The following is a 23,476-nucleotide window of genomic DNA, read 5'->3' as shown; positions in this document are numbered from 1 at the left end:
CAACAATCACTCACCACAAGACAGAGGCCATGCCAACAATGAGATGAATTCTAACATATAAAAATCATTGACCAACGATAACATGGCATGATAGCACATTTTCCCTAAATGACGGTAATTAATGAGAAAAAAATACAGTATATCAAAAGAAAAAGAAAAAAATGATATGTTATTGGCACTCCAAAATAGTCATCCTACACTCCTTGCAGTCAAATTTTCTCCTTATGCTCTCACACAAGAGCAGTACATTATGATTTTTTTTTTCTTTTTCAGAGTGCCAATAACAATTTGCTAGAAAAGATTTGCAGGTGACTTTGGTTATTTGGTAGTGCTGCAATCCATCATTTGCATCCCCAGTTCACCAACTTCAAACCACGAGAACCAGCATATTGGTTAATTCAAAGCAAGAAATGTTAAAAAGAGCAAGGCTTGGATCTTGTGCTTCTAAAATGGTCAACAGTTCATACATTTAAATTTCAGATTGTCGATAATACATTGCAGACACCTGAATAACACGACATTCACACGCAACTGATGAAAGTAACAAAATACCAATCCAATTGCGTAGGTTTATAAATAAAAGATAATATATTCCAATCGTTTTGATAACTGGTTGAATTGACCTATAGAAACATATATATAAAAAAAAGAGTTACAAAGAACCAAAATAAAACAAGGAAAGAAACTGTGAAGTCGGTAAGAAAGATTTGAACCTCAACAGCCTGATTGAAGCGTCTGAAGTCCTTCAAGAGTCGAACCAGTGACTGAAGCTCTTGCTTCTTAAGAGCTCCACCTTCAGTGACCTACTGTTCGAGCACTGGTAGAACTGAGGGTTCTGGGTCTCTGATGACCGTGATGCGATCGTGGAGAGTAGTGGATGAAGAAGAAGAAGAAGAAGAAGAAGAAGAAAGAGAAGGTGTCTTTGGGGTTTTAAAAGGGCGGAGTGAAGGTAAAGCACCATAATTTCTGCGAGGGCTTTGAAGGGAAAAGGAAATGAGCTTGCTCATACAACTAAGCTTCATTGGTGCTCTCTGTCTCTGGTAATAAAGTTGTAAACCGTGTATCCTTCTTGTACAGATGACTTGGGCCCTCTCCGGGGACTTGGGCCAGTATAATCTCTGAGGGTAGCTCTGCACACTTCAAACAATATCAGAATAGGGGCAGACTGAGACTGACCCCAATCTAACCCTCTCCGATGGTTAAGTCAGAAACTAATCTGGGCTGGAGAGAAAATGGATGTAGGGTTTTTACAATGAGAGGATTTATTACCTTTGTCCTGGTGTAGGTGAATGATATATATAGGGGGAGGAGAGGAAGATATTTCATATAAAGAAGAACATATTTCCTAAGTCACATTTAATTACTGTCTTCACTTGCCATGTTGCTGGTCAGAGGTTAGGTGGTGAAGTGACAGGTGGGCAAGGATGGGAGGTGCCTTAAATGATCTCTCTCTTTATCATCAATCAGATCATTTGGAGATAAATGGTCAGGGCAACACGTATTTGGGGATGAGATGTGTATTTAATCAACCCTTAGTGCTTGCCAGGCTGTTTAGCTTTAGGGGCGAAGTGATGCATCTAACAGGAGCCTGGTCGGGTCTATCAGTTCGTAATATACCTCTGGTCGGAATGTAATATCCCACATTGACCAACGGAGAGGGGGTGATGTGCCTTATATGTACATGCCCGCCTCCATCTAGCACGAGGCCTTTTGGGAGTTCACTGGCTTCGGAGTCATAGGAACTCCGAAGTTAAACGAGTTGGGGCTAGAGCAATCCCAGGATGGGTTACCTACTGGGAAGTTGCTCGTGAGTTCTCAGAAACAAAACCGTGAGGACAGAGAGGGGGGTCCAAAGCGGACAATATCGTGCTACGGCAGAGCTGATCCCGAGATGTGACACGGAAGGCCCAGCCCTGTGCTCGTGTAGGTTCTTAGTTATCCAAGCACTGGCCCCTTCTTCGAGTCTGCTGCGTTTTGACTAGGAAGATTGGTGATGGTATCCCTTGTATGATCGGGTCCGTATATAAGTGACTCAGTCTGCTGTAGCTAAATGACACTTCAAGATAGGCTCGGCTTGTAGTGATAGTATGAGCTATCAATAGTAGCCCCCCAACTCTCAACTCAAAGAGCCAATCTTGGGTGGGGAGTTTGTTCAGTTTTTATATTTTGGGTGACCGAGCCTATTTCGAGTGATTCGGCGCACAGGTCTGGTCAGTATATGCAGCCCCCAAGTTCCCAGCCGATGAGGTCTCCTTTGAGCCCTGGGTGCCAAGTTTTGAAAAAGGTGCACTTGAGTAGATATGACATGCAAAAGAGTGGTTGGCTGAGCAGTCGGCGTATTAGTGGTTGTTGACTTTGGGTTCTGTGAGAGGTCTCGCCGGTTCGTATCGCATTGCTTCGACTGATGGAGGGTCGCGTGTCCCCACGTATGCGCATCTTAGGTGAGGTGGGAGAGGTATGGACCATGGAGATGGTCGGGTGAGGTGCTTTAAAAAGGAGAAGCACCACAAGTTTTGCTTGATTTCCCGTTTTGCTTCGCCATTGTTGCCGTGCAAGAGCTTGGAGTGATTTATACAAAAAATAGTTCTCCACAGTGTGCATTTGTACCAAGAATCAGTTTGTTCTTGGTAAGTTCTCTCTACCTCTTTCCCTTTCTCTTTTCTTTCCTTCCTCTTTCTTCTGTTGTGCTGTGAGTGTCTTTTGGTTGCACTGGGTTTGGTGTGTGTTCTTCGATTTGTTCTTTGTTTTGGTACAGTTTGATTCTCAAATGCCCTCATTCCTCTAATTGGTGGTGTTTGAAGTGGTGTGGGAGTACAATAGATGTCGAGCTGATCAGATATGTCTGATTCTCAAGAAACGCTGAGCAGCTGGTCTGCTTTTAGAGATGACAGAGAGGATGAAGATGTGGTAGAGCAGATGTATGACGTGACCGATCAGATGGGTGAAGGTATGTCCATTGGCCTCGGTGGAAATTTCGAGTACCGATGGGTCAGCAGAAGGGTAGGGTGTAACCAAAGTGGCGAGGGCGATGGACTCGGAGTCACAATGGCCGTAGCTGGGTCGGGTAGTGCAAGAAATGAGGGTGGTGATGAGGTGTTAGTTAGTGATAAGGGTGTAAAGGTGGCCCCAGGCTTGGGTGAGGAGGCTGGGGTGAGCGTAGGAGCTGAGGTGGCAAAGGAGGGGTGGTCGGCTGATGAATACCCAAGCCATATGACGCAACAGAAGTTAGACTGATTGCGGGCGGAGTATGAGATACCGAGCAGTGTGATACTGAGGGCGCCACTTGGGATGAGAAGCCGAGCATGCCCTCCTTTGGAGGATGACCTTGTGTTCAGATATGCTGACGCAGGGGGTTCATCTGCCGTTATCGCAGTGCTTACAGGAATAGACGAGTCGGCTCAGTGTAGCCCGTATCAGATGAATCCAAACGTGTACCGAACGATGTTAAGTGTGCAGGAGTTGTGGTGGCGGACGTTCAATACAGAGCCTACTATAAACCAGGTGTTACACTGCTTCTTACTGAAGAGAAGTCCATATCGGCTTCAGCTACCTCTAGATTGCAAAAGGGAAGATAATCGAGAGTAATCCCTCCTCTTAGGAAACATGGAAACCGCACTGGTTCTATGCATCTGGGGCGTGGGAGTTTGCCGAGGGGACAGAGTCAAGGTGCCCTAGGATTCAGAGGTGCTTTAGAATGCCAGGTTGGGCGGTCTACAAGATTCGTTTTTTAAGCCATTGTTTGCTTACTACGAATATGCCCACATAGCTGTTACTTGTGTCACCTTTTTTATTTTTTATTTTTTATTGGTATATATATAATATATATATATATATTTTAGGAGCTAAGCAAGTGTTGGTTTTGTAATTGAGTTGGACCGACCCGACCTATCCTATACCGAGCAAGAGCAGATGAGCCTAGTATTAGCTTTGCCGAGTACCGAGAGGGCTGCATATAGACTCCTTGCAAGCGAAGGCCTAATGAGCACTGCAGGTGAGTTGTGTGATTTCATGATAAGTGTAGATGGTATGGTCGGTCAGAGTGGTCGGTAATCGGTGCATGTTGATACAGTGGTGAAGTCGAGTCGAAATGATCCAGCCATACAGGCTAAGCTTATGAAGTTGGCCAAGGGTTCCTCCGGTGGATGGGGTGGTGGTGCGTAGCCAATTCAGGTTGGTGCGTCTCCCCATATGTCCGCGGCTAGGAGCCAAGTACCTAGCGTGATCTCCAGCCCTGCTCAGGAAAGACAAAAGAGGCGAGCAGAGGACCACGTACCCCAAGACACTAGAAAGAGGCGGGAGGAAGATGAGCCAATGAGGGACACTGGGAAGAGGCCCATGGGTTTTGCTACCTTAGAAGGACCCGGGAAGGTGAGCGTGGACCCCATAGGCTGTCCACTATTACCATGGACGGACAGGGCTGTAGCGCTCGGCGCATACCAGAAGGCAGTGAAGCGTATTCTGAAGGTGAACGTAGTTGTGGGGCTTTTTACTGAGGGGATGAGCTACAGTGGTATGACCATGTTTGCTCTGGAGGACCAACTGAAGGTGAGTATCCTTGCCTCCCAAACGAATCTTTTTTGTACTCGGTCCTCTAGTTCTAACTATTGTTTTGGAGCAGGCAACCATGAAGCTGTTTACACCGCTCAAAACGTGGTTGTTCACTGTCAGTTTGAACGAGGCAAGAAGGATGAGCAAGCAGTGACGGTTGCCAAGCTGAAGCGGATGGTGGGGGAGAAAGCGAAGGTGGAAGAAAAACTGGAGCAGATGCGCGGCTGCCTGGAAGAAGAGGAAAAGAAGAATACAGAGCTAGCCTCGTCATTGGGAAAGCTTCGGGAAGAAAAGCGCGGGCTCAGCCAAGAGCCATCAGTGGTGCAGAAGAGTCTGGTAAAGCAGAAGATTGAGGCCTTTACCTCTGAGTTGCGCTCATGCTATGACTCTGCCATCAAAAACTTCATGGATTCCGCTGAGTACCCGGAGAAGCTAATAGCCCAACGGGTGGAGGGATACTTCGACCTAATTGAGAAGGTTGGAGAGAAGTACCTTGCCTTAGATTGGAGCTTTCTCATAGATGAAGCGGGGGAGTTCGAGGCAGAGCAAGGTGGGGGCATAATTGCTCAGAGTACAGAGGCAGTTACAGAAAGCGCCAGACTCGCTGCTCCAGGTATTGATGTTGGGGCTACCAGTGCTGAGCCAGTGGCGAGTATCGGCTCCATTATTAAGGAGGTCGAAGCGATTGTTGCGAGTGCCGACCCTGCTGGCGATAGCATTGAAGTTGCCGTGGTATATTTATAGTGCTAGGAATGTCTGATCTCCCCCTTCTTTGTTAGTCTTTTTTTTTTTTTTTTTTTTGGTTGTAATTTTTTGACTAGGAATGTGCAACTTCTAAACAATGTTAAAAGGCCGTCTGGTCGGCATTTTGTAAGTGAACGTGCTTAGTACATTTGTTTCATTTTCCTGAACTTTTTAAACTTTTTACTTGTGTTTTTAACGATTTTCCCTTAGCAAAATGATTTGTACAAGTGTTACTTTTGTGAACATTTATGTGCGTGTTAGTGTAAGCAGAGCTAACCAGAGGCGGAAAACAACATAGCTTAAAGAAGAAAACCACTAATATATAAAGTACTGACCAGGAATATAAAAGGGAGAATACAACGAACAAAAAGGAGAATACGACGTACAACTTAGTACAAAAATTTCATGAAGTGCAGGAGGTTAAGTTACAATGATTTCAAGTCGAGCACATCACTGCTCCATGTAGGTTCGGTACCGTGATCGTGCTCGGTGGGGAAACATAATAGGCGATAAATGGAGACAAAAATAGTTGGTATGCCTGGATGAAAGCATATCCGGCTACCTAAGTGTAGTACTTCCTTAGGTGCTCGGCGTTCCATGGATAAGGCAACTTCTTGCCGTTTAATTCGGCGAGCAGATATGTGCCGGGTCAGGCAATGTCGAGGGCTTGGTAAGGTCCTTCCCAATTAGCCTCCAAAGTACCAGCGGTCCTATCCTTGGTTCCAAGTAGGATTTTTCAGAGAACCAAGTACCCAGGTCGAAAATTACACTCGCGAACATGCTGGTCATAGTACCGAGCTGTTTGTTGTTGATATGTGGCAAGATGAAGGGCAGCTCAAAGTCGATGCTATTCGAGTAGATCCATACTGATGTTAAGTTGCTCCTTATTCTGCTCGGGTGTGTAGTGGGTGACCCTATGTGTGGGGATGCCAACCTTAATGGGAATCACTGGCTCAACTCCGAATGCGAGTAAAATATGGGGTTTCTCCTGTAGAGGTGCGCTCGGTGCAGTGGTATGCCCATAAGACTTCTGGTAGGAGTTCCAACCAAGCTCTTTTTTTAGCCCCCAACTTTTTTTTCAGTGTTCGCTTAATAAGTTTGTTTATGGCCTTAACTTGCCTATTCGCCTGTGGGTGAGCTGGGAAGAAGAATCAGAGGTTGATTTTTAGGTCGAAGCAGAAGTCTCAAAACTTCGTGCAGTTGTGGGGGTCTTTTTCTTCCGGCAGCTGCAAATGGGCTGGGCTGCCGTAAAAGGGAAATTACTGGAATTGCCCCATGTGCCTGAGTTCGAAAATTAAGCCGTGTTTAAGATGAGGGAGACAAGGTTTGCAGGATGATCTTGGCTAAAAGGGGTAAAGGAAGGGCATTACTTCTTCCGGCAGCTTGACAGACTCTGAAAATAGTCTGTTAACAGAGAAGAACGAAGAAGAAGAGTGAATAGGGCTACTGGATTTTTGCTAGTAAGAGAGGAAGCTTGCTCTCTCAGCCTGGGTTGGTTTTTGCTAGGTGGAGGGGACCTCCTTTTATAGCTGCGGGAAACCATCCTTTCCCAAGAAACCCTAATGGTTTCTTCCCAATCTTGGCAAGTCTGTCCATCCCTTTTCTTCTCTTCTCTTGACTTTCCTATCTGGGTGAGATTTTCCCTCATCCATTTGCATAAAATCAGGAGTTTTGGGGCTCAAGACCCCCCTTTCCCGCGGCTATTTCAGTAGGAAACTCCACTCTTGGCTACCCTCTTCCTTCTCTTTCCTGGAGCAGTACTAATAAAGGAAAACACCTGGGTGTATATGCTGGTTTGAAAGGATACTCCCCTTCCTGACAACTTATATGCTAATATCCATTGGTCTCTCTGGTGTTTTGTTTTGGAACTTGATCCATTCCCATGTGCTGACAGTTTCCAGCGGCTCTGTTTAGTGACTCTACAGACCTCTCCTTCATGGCTTCTATTTTTCTAGCAAAGGGTTGGGGCTTTTGTGGCTTATTGTGAAATTTTGTATGGGCTAAGATACTCTACTAAATAAGTGGGCTATTTAAACATTGGGCTTTTGGTTGGGCTATCCTTTGACTAGGTTAATTTTGGTTGAGTTATTTTTCCCCTTTTGCTCACCCATATATTTGGGCCTAAGAAATGGGCTTGGGTCCCGAGGCTCCCAAGCAACCCGGAACCTCCATTTCTCGTCCCATCAATGGGCCTCATGACAACCCGTTACCATCCATACCACAACCCACTCAAGCAAGCCCCGGGCATTTTGAGTGGCTTGGGCCCACTTAGGCTTATGATGTGCTTGGGTGTGGAATGACGATTTCGTGCTTGGCATGGCATGTCGCTTGGCGTGCTTTATGTTTCTCTTTTTATCATCTTTGATATTTAATTTTGGCATGGGCTTGTAGAGCTAGCATGGCGTATGAATTTCAATTTGCATGTGGCAAGCTTTCGGGTACCTCTTTTTTTTACGCCTTTTCTTAATAAAAATGGCGCTTCGGGCTGGTAATTTATTCGGGCCCAATCATGAATTTTTTGGGTCTCAACAGCAGTCAAATTGCTTGCCATTGTCTGTGATGATGGTGTGAGGGATACTGAAACAATAGACTATATTTTTCCAGACGAAGCTTTGTACCTTCGCAGCTATGATGGTGGCTAATGGTTCCGCTTTTGCCTATTTGGTGAAATAATCCACAGCGACGACCGCGTGAGTGGTCTACCCCTTCCCTTTAGGCATAGGCCCAATTAGATCGAGACCCCATTGTGGGAATGGCCAGGGCTGGTCATGGTTGTAAGGCGCTCGGGTGGTTGGTGAAGTATGGTTGTGAAGAATTGGCAAGGGCGGCAAGATGTAGCAAGGCGTTTGGCTTCAGCTTTGATGCTGGGCCAGAAATACCCTCTGCGAACCACCTTGTTTGCCATGGAACGAGCCGCAGCATGGTCACCACATATTCCCTCGTGAATTTCCTAGAGGGCCTCGAGTCCCTTTTCGGGGGTAACACACAAGAACAAGAGCAAGGAGTACTTGTATAATTTCTGGTTTATGATAGTATAGCGTGTGGCTCTGGCCTTGATCTGTCGAGCCTGGACCTTGTCTTGGAGGAGTGCGCCATTAGTTAAGAAGGCCCATATTGGGGTCATCCAGGTAGGCGTCTCATCTATGGCCATGTTGGTGCAATCCCTGTGGTCTATGCTCCTTTCGGCTAGATACTCGATGGGGATATTTCTGGTTAGCTCGGTATCAAGAGCCGAGGCAAGGCGAGCCAGCGAGTCGGCCATGGCGTTCTGGGTACGGGGGATCTGGATGAGAGTATATGATTGAAAAGAGGCGAGGAGGTTTTTGACCTTCTGTACGTATGTGGTCATCTATTGTCCCCGGGCCTGATATTCATCTGTCACTTGATTAACCACAAGTTGCGAGTCGCTATTGATGTAGATATGCTTAGCCCCCAGTTCTTTTGCCAAGCGGAGGCCTGCAAGGAGAGCTTCGTACTCTGCCTTGTTGTTTGATGACTGGAAGTGAAATGGCATAGCATATTCCACTGTGATTCCACTAGGAGATATGAGAACTAGGCTAGCGTCACAACCCTGTAAATTGGAAGCACCATCGACAAATAAGGTCCATTGTGGCCTAGTCGGGTCGGTGGTCTGGTCATTGTCCGTGCCAGGCTGTGCTGGGTTTGGAACCAGCTCACTTGCCCTTTACCTGTTGGGATTGTAGGCTTGTGTGGTGAATTCCAAAATGAAGTCGGGGATGGCCTACGCTTTCTTGGCTGTGCGCGGCTGGTAGGTGATATTAAACTAGCCCCAGTTCTACCGAACACTTGATAAGGCGTCCTGAGGTCTCGGGTTTTCTTAGGACCAAGTTTAGTGGCTAGTCAGTAAGGACTAGGATGGAGTGGGCTTGGAAGTAGGGGCATAGCTTCCGAGCTGTTGTGATCAGGGCGAGGGCCAACTTCTCGATTGGTGATACTGTGTCTCTGTTTCAATCAACCCCTTGCTCACATAGTAGACTAGGTGCTGGGTGTTGTCCTAGTCTCGGGAGAGTACTGAGCTTACGAGCGATGAGGAGACGGAGAGATATAAAGATCGGACGTCCCCGACCTCGGGTTTTGATAGTATGGGGGCTTGTCCCATGTGTATTTTTAAATTCTCGAATGCCAAAGCAGAATCGGGTGTCCAATTTATTACCTTCTTATTGCCTTTAAGTGATTTAAAGAAGGAGAGACATCAGTCAGTAACCTTGAAGATGAATCGGTTTAACGCTGCTACTCATCCTGTGAGGCTCTGGATCTCTTTCCGAGTCTTGGGCTGGGTCACTCCGATGAGGGCCTGGATTTTCTATAGGTTAGCTTCGGTACCCTTGTGGCTGACCAAAAACCCTAGAAATTTCCCTGAGCCGACCCTAAACACACATTTGGCTGGATTCAACTTCATGTCATAGCTCCATAAGATTACAAAAGTGGCAGCGAGGTCAACGATGTGCTGATCAGCGCAGATACTTTTTACCAACATATCGTCCACATGGACTTTCATGCCCTTACCTATCTGGTTGAATAATATGCGGTTGACCAGTCGTTGATAGGTAGCCCTTGCGTTCTTGAGGCCGAATGGCATAACATGATAACAATATATGCCTTGAGCAGTGATAAACGAGTGCTTTCTTGGTCGGCTAGGTGCATGCGAATCTGGTTATAACCCGAGTAGGCATCCATGAAGCTCAACAACTCGTGCCCTGCTGTGGCATCAACCAGTTGGTCGATTCTGGATAAGGGGAAGCTATCCTTGGGGCAAGCCATGTTGACATTCTCCATTTGTCCTCCATATTTCGAACCATGACAACATTGGACAACCATCTGGGGTATTCCACCAGACGAATGCAATTGTTCTTCTGTAACTTGGCCACCTCTGTCTTCATCGCGGCATATCGGACAACGTCGTATGACCAACGCTTCTAGCGGATGGGCCGATGTTGCAGATCGATGTTAAGGCGGTGGGTAATTATGTCGGAGCTGATTCAGCGCATATCCTCATGGGACCAGGTGAAAACATCAATATTCTCCATCAAGAATCTAACCAGTTGCTAATGAACTATTGGCGTGAGCTGGGAGCCGATCTGGGTGGTTGGGAAAAGGTGCCAGGTGTTCCAGGTCTTCGACTGATCGTGGGTTGACGGGACTGATCTCTCCTCTTGGGTATATGACATCCGAAGAGGTGGTCAAGGTGTCAACCTTGCAAGTTTCTACACAAAATGCCTCGTAGGTCAACTTGGCTTTCAACTTCGTCGAGGAGGAGTAGCATGTCCGAGCCAACTCTTGGTCTCCCCTGATGGTGTCGATCCCACGGGGTGCAGGAAACTTGATTAGTAATGCTCTCATGTTGATTGACAGATTTAGGTCACCAATGGAGGGACGGCCGAGAATAACGTTGTATGAGGAACGGCACTCGGCTACGATGAAATCTATAGTAATGCTCGTGCGCTTCGGGTATGCCCCTATAGACAAGGTTAGGGGCATGTGGCCAAGGGATTACACATGTCCTCCACCGAAGGCGACGAGTGTAGGGCAACGTTGGTGAGGAGATTCTCACTGACCCCCAATTGTTTAAAGGCACTGAGAAAAATAATGTTGACGGAACTGCCTCCGTCCACGAATACCCAAGCCACCTCGCAATGGGTGATCTCGGCCGTGATGACCAAAGGGTCGTGTAGGGGAAATTGACATCCGCAGTCTCGCCCGGGGAGAATGCAATTGGCTCTAGTTCCAACATAGGGTGAGTGGGTTTCCAACTGTATCCAGTGCCATGATCTCGGTAGGCTCGTGCTGGTAGGCCCTTGCATATCTTTTTATGGCTCTATTATAGTTGCCAGCCACAGTAGGTCCCCCCGATATTGTAGATATGTATACTTGGGACACCCCCGGTTTGTTGTTGATCTTGGTTCGTGCGTGCATGTCCATGGGTGTTGCTTCTCTCGTAACATATTCTTTTAATTTTCCCCGCCTTATCAGCTGTTCTATCTCTTCTTTCAATTGGTAGCAGTTCCATGTGGTGACCATAGTTACAGTGGTACTTGCAATACTTGCTATCATCCTTCCTTCCGCGGTAAGGGAATCTCGCCTTTTTTTGGGTTAGGGAGCTCGTCGGCTATTACTGCAAATATCTCACCCTTTGATTTGTTCAGGGGGTATAATTTGTGTATTGGTTATGCTTCTCTGGTCTGGTATCGCCCTTCCGAGCCGACAACATCGACTTCCCCTTCCTCCTTTTTGTGGACCAGTCGTAGGCATAGTCGTTATATCTCTTCTCCTTAGGTTGGTACAATGTGTGAGCTTCTGAGACCGCCGTGGCCTTCCTAGCAAGGTTCAGCTGCTCGGCTCAGGAGTAGCTGGTAGCTTCACGGAGGAGATCTTTGTACGTTTTCGAGGGGTTCCTAGTGAGAGAAAAGTAGAAATCTCCTCACTGGAGTCCGCCCATCAAAACATTGTGTGCAGCGACCTCATCGCATCCCTCACAGTGTGCATATTCGTTGTTGAACCAAGTAATGTAGTCCCTGATTTTCTCGTCAGGTTGTTGTCTGACCGTGGACAAGTAATTTGCGATGTATAGCCGATCAAAGATGATCATGTATCTCTTCAAGAAGACCTTTCTGAGCTTGGCAAACGAGCTGAAGGATTCCGCAGCGAGTCTCTTGAACCAACTCGTGGTTGGGCCCTTGAGAGTTGTTGGGAACAGGCAGCACTTGGTCGTCTCATTCGCGTCGCGCCCTTCCATGGCATAGCGGAAGTTGTTCAGGAGGTCGTACAGGTCGGTCATCCCATCGTACAAGGGGATTTTTGGAGCCTTCAAATCCCCAACTACCGGAGCATCCAGCAAGTCCTGGGTATATGGTAGCGGGATCTCCTCTTCGGTGAACCCTGGTCCTCTGGGCATTTTGGATTTCTCGACTTGCCCGAGCCGATCCCACACACTTCTCAACTCGCAAGTGACCAAGTCTCTAAGCTCGAGAGTGATGCCAACGACCTCTTCCTCGGCCTCATCAGAGCCGACCTGTTTTTTTCCTTTGCAAAGGTTTTCCACCAGGCGTTTGTTGCGCTCTCACCAAGCTTTTTTCTCTTTCAGTATGCTTCTTGCATCGGCTACGCTCTGCTTTGGCATTTCAGCTGCTGTCGACGAGGACAAGGCTCCGTCGATGTCCTTAGTGTTGGTCTGCTCAGGTTCCTGTTAAGCACGCACCTGGTCCCCCAACTCGGCATGATTCTCTTGCAGTATCTCATTTTGCGTGCGGTGGCTATTGCTAAGATTCTGTATGTCTTTAAAGCCTTTCAGAATTCGGCTCATCTTTTCCTCCAAGCCCCTCAAGCGACCTGATCTTAACTTATCTCTTCTTGGCCTCTAGGCATTTCTCCCAGCTCGCTCGTGGAGGCTTTCTTTCTGAGGTGTTGATTCCTCAACACAGCTTGGTTTCATTCGCGTCGATGCTCAGATGGGCCAGGGGATGCGGCTTCTGTTAGCAAATAAAGTGGATTCCCACAGATGGCGCCAATGTAAACCGCGTATCCTTCTCAAACAGATGACTTGGGCCCTCTTCGGCGACTTGGGCCCGTATAATCTCCAAGGGTAGCTCTGCACACTTCAAACAATATCAGAATAGGGGAAGACTGAGACTGATCCCAGTCTAACGTCTAACCCTCTCCGATGGTTCAGTCAGAAACTAATCTGGGCTGGAGAAAAAATGGATGTAGGGTTTTCACAATGAGAGGATTTATTACCTTTGTCCTGGTGTAGGTGAAGGATATATATAGGGGGAGGAGAGGAAGATATTTCATAGAAGAAGATATTTCCTAAGTCACATTTAATGTACTGTCTTCACTTGCCATGTTGCTGGTCAGAGGTTAGGTGGTGAAGTGACAAGTGGCCAAGGATGGGAGGTGCCTTAAATGATCTCTCTCCACCATCAACCATATCATTTGAAGATCAATGGTCAAGGCAACACGTATTTGGGGATGGGATGTGTATTTAATCAACCCTTCTTGCTTGCCAGGCTGTTTAGCTTTAAGGGCGAAGTGATGGACTTGACAGGAGCCTGGTCAGGTCTATCAGTTCGTAATATACCTCTAGTCGGAAGGCCCAGCCCTGTGCTCAGGTAAGTTCTTAGTTATCCGAGCATTGGCCCCTTCTTCGAGTTTGCTGCGTTCTGACTAGGAAGATTGGTGATGATATCCCTTGTACTATCGGGTCGATATATAAGTGACCCAGTCTGCTATAGTTACATGGCGCTTCGAGATAAGCTCGGCTCGTAGTGATAGTATGAGCTATCAACAAAAGTGGCTTGGGTTTAAGGGTTTAAGATTTCCGCGGATATAAACGGAAAAGCTCAGCATTGGTCAGATAGATGGGCAATAAACCTCCCCGGTGTAGTCAATGGGCCAATTTTTTTCTTTCAAGTTTGAAGAATGAGCCCAATCTTTTATGTAAATTGTTTATTGAATTTTTCCTCTTCTTTTCTTTATCATGAGTAAATACCCTTTTTTCAGGGCAAAATTGCAAGCAAAACCCAACCCTTGGAAATCATAACATATCGAAATGGCCCATCAGTCCTAAAGATCATGACATGTAGCTCGTGTGGAGGATAAGAAAGCCAAAATATGGCCTATGGTTTAACGCATATGATTAGTTTGGATTGTTATTCATAGATTGAATGATATGATCGTTTTTGTATCACGACTTAAAATAGAATTAAAATTTTTGAACCAATTCAATGATACTATCTCTTAGCGTTTGATTTCCACATCCGAAGAACTCCAATCCCATATCTAGGGTTTGGAGTCCCGAGTTTCGAGTTAGGTTATCCCAACTTTTAAACAAAATAAGTCGTCCCATAAAAATGTTAAGGATTGTATTATAATGAAGTTAATTTTATCCAAACCAAAATTTATTTATTAAGATATTTTTTGAGACTATTAAAATTGTCACTATTGGATATGCATGTACAAATATATATATATATATATATATATTTTCTCATATACAAGCGATATTGGAGAAAGGGGAAATCAAAGCCCTATACAAGCGATATTGGAGAATGAGGAAATCGAACCTAGGGCTTCGAGTGCATGAGTAAATGCTATTAACTACTTGAACTACAAGCCCCTTGCATACAACGAAATAATAGCGCTAATAGAATTGGTGCTCCGCTTTGGCAATTCATTATGGTCATGGGGAGCTCATGGGGTTTAGGAATTGTCCCCGCTTAAAGATTCATGTGGGCAATGGAGATTGTAGTAGTTTTATTGAGTTTTCTGAAATATGGTCATGGGAAGATGTATATATAAACAAAAACAAAAAATATTAAAAGACAATTGTGTCCTCCGAGCAAGCATCTTTGGCCTCAACATACGAGCAATGTATACAACATAAATCATTCATTTATACATAAATAATTGCATTATGCAGACATATATCAGCAATGTATACAACATATATGTACCTGTGTTAGCAACAGGTATGTACAAATATATCTCATCAAGCAAACTAATCCAAACTATCCACAAAAGCTAACAGTCCCATACAACCTATGCCTGTCCGCACCAAAGTCCTACTCATGAGCCAGTCACATACAACAAGAAGGTGCACGTTAGAAGTGAAACATACATGCTACGGTGAGAAGCTAAAACAACCGACCGCATGGTTCCCAGTGTTCTTGAAGCCAACTCTATTAATCTGCCCTGTAGAAATGCAGCAACTTTAATGGTTTCACCTTTTCCTAGCATCAAAATCACAAAGGCAAACTTGAGTTTGTTATGATCATTGTTATCCTCAATTAAAAAGGAAATCTGGTGGAGAAACCTACAGAAACTTGGATTCCTTCTTCATATTGGGAAGGGAAATGAAAACCTGTCGAGCAATTCGCCAACATTTCAGGACTCTTCATCCATGCTCTACGTGCATCACTCACCTTTATCTTATACTTGAACATCTGTGATATTAACAAAGAATCTAAGGTTTAGAGATAGCATATTGCTAAGGTTTCTTTCTTCCCAGCCTATACCTCTCTGTGATACCAGAAGATAGTTTTCTGATAAGCATGTGCTCATGATGATGAGTCAAGACTCATGATAAGCATGCTCTATCACAATCATGAAAAACTAATAACTCGACTTGGCTTGCCAAAAATTGATAATAAAAACGTGTGCTTGATTGTTTTTCTCCCAAATTGGGAAACCACTACTTCAGTCAACACAAAAGGCCAATAAGGAAAAAGAAAAAAGGCAAGGAAATGTATAAATAATAAGACAACGATTCAATTAAGAAATTGTCCTGCAAAGTACAAACCTGAGACAGAGGGAGATTTGGTTTCTCCAGGTCATCTCCATCAATGATTGCACCAGTACCCTGGCACTCTGGGCAGAATACAGAATGGATTTGCGTGCTCAAAGCTGTCATCTGACCATCTTGTCCATTGCACTTGGCTGCATTTTTCCTCCTAGATCTTCTTCTCACTTTTGAATTAGCTGACTGATTTGCAATCTCAACCTCACACAGAAGTATCCAGTGTATTAGGCAGGAAGTATGAAACACATGAAAAGCCTGCATGTGAACAAAATAAAATTATAAGAACTACATTAAAAGTTTAGAGTAACACACCCAAACGCAGAATTGAATGCATACATTGCAAAATTAAGAAGATGGAGTTCCAGAACATGGGGGAGGGAAGGAAGGGTATGATGAAAGTTATTTAGGATTCTCACCCCATTCACATTTCGACTACTGCAAGCAAGCCTTCCAGTCTTCAAATTTATGAGGGCTGATACATCTTTCCCAGGAATCATCCTCTGTTGACATATATCACACATTCTCCCTAAAGCTAAACGCTGTTGCCGCCTCAACTCTCTCCTTATAGACTTGTTTAAAATAAATCTTGTGTGCAGAAGCTGATCGTCGTACCGGTCTAAAAGCAATTTTGATGATGCACCACTGGATGCAGAGGAATCTTCCCCACATGAATCATACTGATTACTTAGAGATTCACTGATATCCTCGGGGTCAGAAAAGGACTTCTTTCTCTTACTGCCGCTGCCTTCACCATTTTCTGTTTCTACTGAAGGACTGGAAGAGAGAAGCATCTTTACATCATCAAGCAACCCCTTTCTACCTAAATCAATATTGTAACTGAAGGTAACAACAGCGAAGTCGTGCTCAGGAACCTTTACATGATACTCGTTGCCAATAGCTTTTTTCCCCAACCATTCACACCATATTCTACCAATACCTTTTGACACCTTATCCTTCTCAAGGAACCTTGCAGCAATTTGTCCCAAGCCTACCTTCTTCGCTTCTATGTCAGTAACATCATCCCTAACCAGAACACTAGGGATCACTACAGAGGAATTCACTTCATTAGCAGTTGAATTCTCATTAGAGCAACTAAATTTGAAATTTGAACGAACCTTCGGAAAATCTAAAGAGCCATTACATTCAAGACCATCAGTACCAACATGCTCATTGCCATTGGATATCAGATTTTCCCCATACTTGACAATAGCAAGATTGTTTTCATCGTCAGGAGACTCCAACATCCTAAATTTATTGCCATCTGTAATCACCAAATGTTTATCATTCTCATCTGGATTATGAAAGAAAGCCACACCATCGTTAAAAGGCCACGGGTTTGGTCGCAACAGAGTAATCTTAGCAGCAGCTAACCTGTCCTTGTGAAGATTACCCTTCAAGTGATCAAACAGCACCTTATCACTATAACATGGAGCCAGACACAAAGTACAGAAGAAAATGAACTTTTTCCCATCTTCTCGGAGCTCAACATATGTGTGCCCTTGCGACCTCACATTGCGAAGAATTGTTCTTGTTGCTTGCTCTCTAAGACTACTAGCACTGCTCTTTGGAAACCCGAGCTCCCACCTTCCCGCCATTAAAGCTTCCCACCAAAAATCAAGTTCAACTTCAAATGTCCCTCTACTTATTTCAATCCCACGAGCTGAAAGTCAAACTTTACTTGGCGTTGTTCAAGAGATATTCAAGCCACAGACGATTTACCAAGCATGTGACCTAAGACGCTCAACTCCACGAGAATTTCCCGAAACCCTAGAATTTATACATGAACCACCGTTCTTCATAAACACCACAGAACTTCCAAAATCCACTAGAATCTAAAACACAAGTTCTCCTAAATTCACTGTAACCCTATAGCTTCCGTTTCCAATTCTTCAAATTCAGGCACAAACAGAGCAATTGAAGACGACAATAACAACTCTAAAACTATGTAAATCTAGAAATTAGCACAGAAAACCGGAAAATTACTTATTCGTAGCGTACTCTGTATAGGATTCTTTAGAAACCGCGGCGTTCGTCCGTCAGATTGCAGAGCGTAACGTGCCATGAAGAGAAGCGAATGAGAGCATGAGTCCTCCATAGCCATCTCCATTTCACTCGAAGCTCAACAGGAACTCCGTGGCTGTTTGGAGAGAGAGAGAAAAAGTGGGGGAAAATCAAATGGAAAAGGAAGTGAAGAAAACCAAACTGCTGAGATTTCAATTTTCTGATTAATTGCTTTAGGCTTCACGCTATCTTGTTCTTATAATTGTGACATTTGATTAGTTATCCTCTGCTTCGCGGAGTACGGTAAAAGGATCAGATGGTGAAGTAGTGATTCTGAACCGTTGGATTTGTTAGTATGAAGTTGATGAGTCGTGATCAACACTGCAAAAGTTAGGAGGGAGAGAGCATATCCGAATTTTCAACAGAATTAAATGGGTTTTTTTAGGTGTAGAATTCGGACAAAAATGGATAAGGATGCGAACTGTCTGGTGGATGCCATTTTTGTTTATACATATTTTGTATTTTTTAAAAAAATTTATTTTATTAAAACAATAAATAAATAAAACCAAAAGGGTATGCTCTTTACTATTTTAATAAAATAGTATGAGGGATTATAATTTGAGATATTTAGTGATATACCCATTTCTAGCACTAATATTATAAATAAACCCTACACAATTGAATTCCTATAAACAAACCCAAAAAAAACCCAAAAAATGATAGCTAGCCTTATTGAATTTAATATTGATTATTAAATTACTTTGATGCCCTATTGAGTGCTTTGGGTATTTTTATGAGATTTTGGGGTTGGGCTTGTTTTAAGAAATTGATGGCAGTTTTGTAATTTATAAGAAGTTAAAAGCTTTTTTGTTATGTTGTAAATGGGCTTTGGGTGTGTTTCTAAAGTCCATTTTATATAGGGTATTTTTATAATTTGGGCCCTCATATTGGGTATAATAGTGAATCTCCCATATAATTTTGTACTTTCTTGTAACTAGCCAATTGGTTTTATTTTTTATTTTTTATTTTTATTTTTAGAATTAAGAAAAGATAGTTTAGATAGTTATGTTCCATAAAAGTATGACCTATTATCTGATTTGTTTTTAATTTTAATTTTTTTAATTTAAAAAAATGTGATCTTACCATATTATCTTCATTTAATTAATAATTTTAATTCTTAATGTTTGAATTAACCAAAGGCATTTTATGATCTTTTGAATGTTTCACAATTCTCTACTTTTTACTTTATAAATATAGATTTTATCTAAAAGATCAGCTTTTACTGGTTTGAGTTTTTGAAAGTTTCACCTTTTCTCTTTAGATGACTTCATTTCTTTCTTTTTTTTTCTTTTTTTTCTTTTTTATACAAGCGATATTATATCTTTCTTTTTCTTTTTTTTGGTTTAAATTAATCTAAACTATTGGAAGGGGAATTTGAACTTGGATGCAAAGTAGAGAGCACATCCGCTCTAGCCAACAAGCCCATGTCTGCAAATGACCTCTGTTGTGTTCCTTTCAAGTGCCAATATATGGTTAGTATAGTGGTACAAGTAAGGGTGTCGAACCACAGGGACCGATTGGACCTCTATAAATTACTAGTTTTGAAAGAACCCTGACTAAAAATGAAAGTGACAATTTGAAAGTAGTTTTTGTGTTGTAAATAATAAACAACTTAAAATGCAAGAAGAAAGTAGTAGTGAATGATGTATTGATGTAGAAAGAATAGGGAAGAGACCAGGGATTTTGAATTCACCATTGCAAAACTAATTCCATGTTTATAAAATTAAACCGTACTCAACTACCAACCTGTTTTCAGAGTTCGTTTTACATATATATGACCAGCCATATGATGTGTGGTTTTGATCAAATTCTCCTAATCTGCAACCTAGTTGGGATGTTCAACTTTGGTTCCAAGTTAAGAGTCATTAGCATGCAAGAAAACGTTAAAGAACCAAAGAAAATACACAGCATGATGTTTGCATAGCATTCTCTTCATTCATTCACATGTCTAACAAGATTAAGCATGATGTTTACTATAACCTTGTCTAGATAATCTGTAGGCAACTCTAATGGTGATCAAACATTAAAATTGACAAACAAATTGAACAATAGATTCAGTGAATGAAACAAGAAACAGATTGATGAATTGAATACTTTAACTTAGAAACATGGATCAATGTTGCAAGGCTACATCGAAATCCCTAGCTATGAATTTAGTTACACATCATGTTCAAAGAGAATAAAACAAAAATAAACAACATGAGTGAAAATAAATTCATGAGAGGAAACCCTTGAACCAATTCTGATGTTGAACTTCTCCAAGAACCACCTCTTGCGCTGAGTCCTAATGGTGGAAATATATGGACGGCTAGGGTTTTAGTGTGCATGAAAGGAGAGAATAACCAAGAAGTCTGTTCTAGGGTTGTGAAATTCGTCCAAAATAAATAGGGGTTTTAAAAGTGGCTAAAAGGCAAGTTTTTATGGTGTAAAATAGGCTGCAAGATATTCCAAAGAGATCCTAACAAATCAGCCTTTATTTTGCACGTTTTTGCCTTATTTGGCACCTCCAAATCAGGCTAGAAATCCCCATTGCTTTCCCATTCTGCTCTTAGTCTTCAACCAAGCCAGGTTCGCCTTGGATTCTTTATTTGGACTTCAAAACAGGTCACGAAACTTGTTTCCATGTTTGAATAAGGGTCAGCTCCAAAAATGGCATGTTTTCATTTCTTTTGCCTTCAACTTGATCCTAAAGTAGATGCAACTGCATACTAACACAAAATAGGGTAAAACGCAACAAGTTTAACTCAAAAACATCACAAATAGACTAGAAATGGATGATATATATGTATAAATATATGAGTTATCAAATACCCCCAAACCTGATTTTTGCTAGTCCTCGAGCAAAACTGAAACTAAAATCTAACTAGACCACTTTCGCTGGTTAAACGATTGCACTGAGCATGTGCAACAAGCCTTTAAACCCCTAGGTGTCCCTAGTAGGAGGAGTTGTGTCTCCTGAGGGTTTACAGTGATGACTCCCACAAACATCTTCATACTTGCAAGCAAATTGGTTAAAGCATACTTATAGCAAACTAATAAGAACCAATGAAAGCTTAGTCATACATTCGAACCACTAGTCTGCCACTTCAAAGAATCATATCATAAGTATAGTGTAAAAATAATAATTACTCCATGTCCCATGATTTCAAAGACACCATACTCAAATGCCAAAGATAGAAATCGCCTCAACTCTAGTCCTCACAGATATCACTCAAATTTTCACTCAGATCCTAAGGTGTGGTCTCTCCTCAAACATATGTGAGTGAAGTTATGTAAAAGGGAATCAAAATCCTCACATATGAAATATGAAATAAAAGCACAATTTCTGGACAGATCTCATGAAAGGAATTAAACACTAAGAATATGGATAGCACACATACTTAGCAGCACCCATGAATACATCCCCAAAGATCAGCTAGGTCTTTCACAAGGTGTGTAATGTAAGGCTTAGGTCAGGGGCTATGAAAGAAAGGATAGGAAATACTAAAGCTTGGGACATACCAAAGTGTCTTCCTTGTGAAAGCAGCAAGCTCTCCTCTTGAATTGATCTTTGTTGTTTGTTCGTGGCATCCAGGACCCGTGCGATAATGGAAGGATTTAGAAATTACATCCTCTTTGATTCTTTTTCTTTTCTTTTCTTTTTCTAAAACTTTGTTTTTTTTTTCTTTTTTTTTTCTACAATTCCAGCACACATACCTCGGTACATACCACTTTCTTGATGTAGAGCTCGAATTATCTTTGTCTTCATCACTTTGGTATTCCCCAAACTATAGGGTATAGCTGTAATGGGCTAAATATCTCATATTGAGATAAAAGGATATGGGGAAACAAATGTGAGAAAAAAAAATGGCTAAAAATGATTGGCTTCAAAATGGGGTAATGGCACACACATAAAGGTAAGAAATTAGGCCTTTTGGTGGTTAAGACATGCATAGCCTAACATCATCTCAATGAGTTCATTCATGAATGTTACCAAACACATGGTATCTGAGAAAGCGAAATAATTCTTAGCATTCAATCAAACAAAAATAATGAGATCATTTGAAATGAAATTGAAGCAAAAAGATAGGAGTACAAACACTTTAGACCCTCTCAAAGAAGTAAATAGGCTCAAAATCACTCACTAGGGTAGTCTCCACAATTCTTCTTCCAGAATTTGAGCATGATACTTTAACCACCATGATTCCCAGAGTAACAGCTTTGAAAAAAAAAAAAAAAAGATATGATATGAACTTTTTCATGACATCACAGTAGTCCTCATTGTAAACCATAGCCCTCATATACATTCACATTAGTAAGCAAAAGCAAACTTTAACCAGAACTAAAAACAAACGAAAATCCCACACCCCCAAACCTAAACTAAGCATTGTCCTCGATGCTTAAAAAAAAAATGAATGGAATGGATGCAATGCAAATTGGCACAGTGTGCATGGAAAGAAATAAAATAAAATAAAAACTAAAAACTAACACAAATAAACAGGAAAGAACACAAACCCAGCTAGGTTGCCTCCTAGCAAGCGCTTTATTTAATGTCTAGGCAAGACATGGTAGTGTGTCTAAGTTGCCATAAACTCGAGAGAATCTATAACGACATAAACCTGCTCCTGTGAAACATTCTCCAAATAAGGCTTCAAACGCTGTCCATTAACCTTAAAATGGGTGCCATTCTTGATGTTTTCTATCTCCATAGCTCCATGGGGAAATACTTGTAGCACTTTGAACGGTCCAACCCATCTAGACTTCAATTTACCTGGAAAAAGTCACAAACGTGAGTCATACAAAAGTACTTTCATACCTGGTTAAAACTCCTTTCTAAGAATTGCCATGCACGTGGTAGGGCTTATTCCCTTGATATCTGCAATAGACCAACCAATGGTTGATTTGAACTCTTTTAGCACCCTAATTAGCTTATCTTCTTCCAAAGGAGTGAGGTCAGATGCTATGATAACTGGGAGAGTTTCAAACTCAGCTAGGTAAGCATATTTTAGATGTGATGGAAGTGGTTTAAGCTCAAGTTTTGGAGGTTTACCAACAAAAGGGATTAGATGTGCGGCAGATGGTCCTAATGGCTCTATAAGAGATGAAAAAGTCGAGGGGTATGGTTTTAATGCTTCCAAGGCAGCCACCATCTCCATGAGCACTTGTTCATCAAAGTCATTTTGAGATTGACTCAAAACATATTGTAATGGATCATTGGATTGTCCCAGCAAAAACTTAGAGAAAACAAGTGAATCAAGCACATCAATCAAACAACAATCAATTGAACTAGAAGGGTGAGAAAGAGATTCAAACACTTTGAATTGTACAGTTTCTCCTAGTACAGTCATGGTGAGGAGACCATTTTGCACATCTATGATCGTCTTTGCCGTGGCCATAAAGGGTCTCCCAAGCAAAATAGGTAACTCATGATCATGTAGAGGAGCCTCTTCCATGTCCAACACTACAAAATCAGCAGGCAAAATTAGTTTGTCGACTTGAACTAAGATATCTTCCACTATACCTTTTGGATATTTCACTGATCGATCAGCAAGTTGCAATGAAATAGTTGTTGCCTTCAAACCCCCCAAACCTAATTGAAGATACACTGAATAGGGCATTAAATTGATGCTAGCCCCCAAGTCAAGCATAGCCTTTTCAACTAGCTTGTCTCCAATGGTGATATTGATAGAAAAACTGCCCGGATCCTTCAGTTTTGGTGGGAGCTTTCTTTGAAGCACAACACTCACATTTTCAAACACCATCACCTTCTCATTAGGTCCATACTTCCTCTTATAAGTGTTTAGCTCCTTGAAAAATTTCCCAAACGCT

At 42.6% G+C, this 23,476-nt stretch overlaps 3 protein-coding genes across 3 annotated transcripts; all 3 read right to left on the bottom strand.

Annotated features, from left to right (window-relative positions):
* Positions 1-8,641: 8,641 nt before the first annotated feature.
* LOC117621761 lies at positions 8,642-10,089 on the bottom strand. Its single transcript, XM_034352314.1, has 2 exons — positions 9,913-10,089; positions 8,642-8,863 (listed from the first exon to the last, which is right to left on the bottom strand). The coding sequence occupies exons 1-2, from the start codon at positions 10,087-10,089 to the stop codon at positions 8,642-8,644; spliced, it is 399 nt and encodes a 132-aa protein (XP_034208205.1).
* Positions 10,090-14,637: 4,548 nt separating this feature from the next.
* Positions 14,638-17,823, bottom strand: LOC117621263. Its single transcript, XM_034351639.1, has 4 exons — positions 16,024-17,823; positions 15,608-15,862; positions 15,126-15,251; positions 14,638-15,038 (listed from the first exon to the last, which is right to left on the bottom strand). The coding sequence occupies exons 1-4, from the start codon at positions 17,200-17,202 to the stop codon at positions 14,991-14,993; spliced, it is 1,608 nt and encodes a 535-aa protein (XP_034207530.1). The 5' UTR covers positions 17,203-17,823; the 3' UTR covers positions 14,638-14,990.
* A 4,401-nt stretch (positions 17,824-22,224) lies between these two features.
* LOC117621760 lies at positions 22,225-23,409 on the bottom strand. Its single transcript, XM_034352313.1, has 2 exons — positions 22,539-23,409; positions 22,225-22,418 (listed from the first exon to the last, which is right to left on the bottom strand). Exons 1-2 carry the CDS (start codon positions 23,407-23,409, stop codon positions 22,225-22,227), a joined length of 1,065 nt encoding a protein of 354 aa, XP_034208204.1.
* Between the last annotated feature and the right edge of the window lie 67 nt (positions 23,410-23,476).

The sequence above is a fragment of the Prunus dulcis genome, chromosome 3 (assembly GCF_902201215.1).
Source record: "Prunus dulcis chromosome 3, ALMONDv2, whole genome shotgun sequence".
Taxonomy (NCBI): Eukaryota; Viridiplantae; Streptophyta; class Magnoliopsida; order Rosales; family Rosaceae; genus Prunus; species Prunus dulcis.
The sequence above is the reverse complement of the archived record's forward strand: the minus strand, read 5'-3'. Positions and strand labels throughout refer to the sequence as shown.